General features: G+C 31.9%; 1 protein-coding gene across 1 annotated transcript in view; it reads right to left on the bottom strand.

The window, feature by feature from the left end:
• Positions 1-3,606, bottom strand: part of LOC106876447 (muscle M-line assembly protein unc-89) — a 351,593-nt gene that overhangs the window by 258,000 nt on the left and 89,987 nt on the right. The window contains exon 3 of the mRNA XM_052972242.1: positions 2,173-2,297. Within this exon, the coding sequence (XP_052828202.1) occupies positions 2,173-2,297 (125 nt within the window). The remainder of the gene's footprint in view (positions 1-2,172; positions 2,298-3,606) is intronic.

Raw genomic sequence — 3,606 nt, 5'->3', positions numbered from 1 at the left:
AGCAGCAATTCTAATTAGACAGGCATTGATAGAAACTGACAAATAAAACAGAAATAAAATACAAAGGTTGTCGTGAGGGTTTCAACTCCTCTTCATCTCTTCAATAATTAGTAAAGGATTTCAAAGCAATTTAATTTCACAAGAAATTTAATAAGATATTCTTTAATGCTTTCACTAAAACAAAAGCGAAGAAAGATTTTTTTTTTTCTCCCTATTTTCCTATATATTGAAATCTTAACTTCAGAAAACATCTGATGAAGATAATATCTGATGATATCAACAGTTCTCTTTTTAAAAATAATTTAATGAGTTTTTTAAAATATATTTTTTAGGCCAATTATTATCTTTTGTTTTTCACTTGTTTCAGTCGTTAAACTGTGGCCATGCTGGGGCACTGTCTAGAAGAAATTTTAGTCGAATGAACTGACCCCAGGACTTATTTTTAAGCCTGGTACTTATTCTATTGGTCTCTTTTGCTGAACCGCTAAGTTATGGGGATGCAAACACACCAACACCAGTTGTCAAGTAGTGGTGATGGGACAAACATAGGCAGATACACACAGACAGATACACACACACGACAGGCTTCTTTCAGTTTCCTATTTCTTTATTGCCCACAAGGGGCTAAACACAGAGGGGACAAACAAAGACAGACAAAGGGATTAAATCGATTACATCGACCCCAGGCTTCTTTCAGTTTCTGTCTACTAAATCTACTCACAAGACTTTGGTCAGCCCGAGGCTATAGTAGAAAATACTTGCCCAAGGTGCCACACTGAGACTGAACCTGGAACCATGTGGTTGGGAAGAAAGCTTCTTACCACACAGACACACCTGAAATATTTTGAATATCTGTGCTAACAAGATAACCAAGTAGTTTAAGTTATGAATCAACAGATCATGTGATGGGTATTGAAATATCTGACTGGAATTCTATTGTGTGTCTTCATTTATTTTGCTTAGGACAGGGAAGAAGAAGAAGACTATTCTGTGTAAATGTCTCAGTTCATTGAATTTATGAAGAAGTACCAAATTCTTCAGTGCTGCAATAGATCAATGTCTACTTAACAGAACAATACATGAAGTCACGAACCATCTCTACAAGCATTCAGCCTCAAATGAACTCACAAAGCAGTCATTAAACCAACGTTCTACAACGAAGGCGATCTGAAAATTTAGATGCTTCAAGAGGTTAGTTGAGGTTCCATGAGAAATAGTGATAAATATGTTAATGATATGCAAATACATTTTTGAATAATTTTAGTGTTCATTCTGTTTTTTAAATTTTATTATAAATGCTTGACATATTTGAAATGCTGACATCCGTAGGTGGTAAGGAAACTTTCATTGGAAAATAACATTGATAAGAAATTGTATGGAAATTTGGTTTATTCAAGGCCTTCGTTAGATAGAAATTCTTGAATTTTCTTAGTGCCTTCTATTAGATTTAGCAGTGCTAAAACTTTTTTTGATTTATTTTATCTCTTACGAAATTTAATATGAAACAGAAAGAAAATGATTAACAGTGATATATATAAACATGTTTATATTGTGGTTCCCTGAAACATGGAATATACTCCAAGAGTCCTACTAGAGTAAAAAGGGCAAATAATGCTGTTCTAAATGTTCACCCAACATGTTAGAAATAACAGCAAAATTTATTCTCAAATCTAAAAAATGGACACATTGATAAATATATCCCAAGATATACTGACAACAAATATTAGATGATTGATGGCTGGAAGATCTGTGCATAGATTCCCCACCCCACCCCACATCAACAAGAATGATTTGGAAATTAATTACAACAATCTTCTGTAATTGTAGAATAGTTTCCTGTTTTAAATATCACCTATGAAATGCATAAAATTCCTATTTGGTTTCAAGAACTTTTGAGAAAACAAGACAGACAGAGAATTAACCCTTTAGCATTCAGATATCCCTTCCAAATGTAAAACTTATAAATTCACATTGTTTTGAATTAATTATGCATTATATTGTAGCTTTGAAATTTCAATGATGTGATTGTATATTTTCAGAATGACATTGAAGGGTAGGTATGAGAGCCCAGATCTGGCTGGTTTGAATTTAAAATAGGTAGAATACTCAGGCCTGATATGGCCTCTTTAAATGCTAAAGGGTTACATAACATAAGAGTAATTTGTGACTTACTGTTTTGGTTCCTAGATTTGAAATGGCACACTGTAAAACTGCTTGTTCCCCAGTATTTACTGTAACATTCTGAGGCCTTGGTAAAAATAGTGGTGCTCCAAGTTTGTTAGTTTTGGGGTCGAAAGCTGAAAGAGACCAAAAAAAATTGTGATAAAAGATCATGGAAAATAAGAAGTAAATAATTTATATATCAATTTCACATATTACGTATATATGTATGTATGGAATACACATATACATATATGTATACTACGTACATATGTACATAAATGTAATACATCACACAAACCCACTAATAAACCTTTAACAAATTAATAACCCACAACCCCGGGACCAATGCAAGAAATACAAACACCACAAGAATAACACGTACAACCAATGAGCAAACGCATTCACTAGACAACACACCAGTGGAGACACACACAGATATATGTATGTATATATTTATATGCACACACATCACTATAATACTGAGTTGTAACTGTTTCACCTGAAAATTGCAATGACATGTAACTCAAGTTACAAAAAAAACTCTCAACTGCAGTTTCAAAAACAGCAAAAAATCCCGAATCCTCTACATGTATTGAGCACTCTTTTATCAAGCAATGAATAAAATATGTTTTTTGAGTCAAAATTTCTGAGCATTGGTTTTCAAGGTTACAAAAACAACAGAGTTTAAAAGCAAAACACATGACCGGAAAGCTTGATCAGAAATTGTTCATTTACAGCATCTTTACACGTGTTTCAGTGAAGATTGTAAAGCTGAATTATGTAGCCTGACCTTACACAAATATTACATCTTCGCATCATCAAAGTAACATACACACAAACATATACACATATACTTTACTGTGTGAATGTTCCTTTGTACATGTGATATTTCACCATTACCAAATAACTTGTATCTTAATGTCGTGATCTACAGATTTGTAGGATGATATCAGACTATTAGATATTACAAAAAGATATTAAAACATTTATAAGACTTGATGGAATTGTCTTACGCTAGAAATATAAGTTGGATAATTAATTTCTAAACTGTTTAAATCATTTTTCTTCAAGATATTGCGAAATGTGTAAAAGTTGTGAAACATTAGCAACAACAACATGTCAAGGAACAAGTAATAAGACAAAAATAGTAAACTCTGTTAAGATTAATCAATATCATCTGCAGAAAATCAATGAAGGTCATCTTCAAGAGACATTTCTGCAGGTTTACTAGCTTTCATCTCTATGATAATTCCCTCATGACTGTTATCTAACTATCTCTCTATCTACACACACACACACACAAATATGTTACATGTGTACATACATTATATATATATATATGATTAGATACGTATATGTATGTGTGTATATTTATATGTATATATATATATATTTGTTTTGCAAATATATATATATATATATATATATATATATATATATATA

Source organism: Octopus bimaculoides, chromosome 12, assembly GCF_001194135.2.
Source record: "Octopus bimaculoides isolate UCB-OBI-ISO-001 chromosome 12, ASM119413v2, whole genome shotgun sequence".
NCBI lineage: Eukaryota > Metazoa > Mollusca > Cephalopoda > Octopoda > Octopodidae > Octopus > Octopus bimaculoides.
The sequence above is the reverse complement of the archived record's forward strand: the minus strand, read 5'-3'. Positions and strand labels throughout refer to the sequence as shown.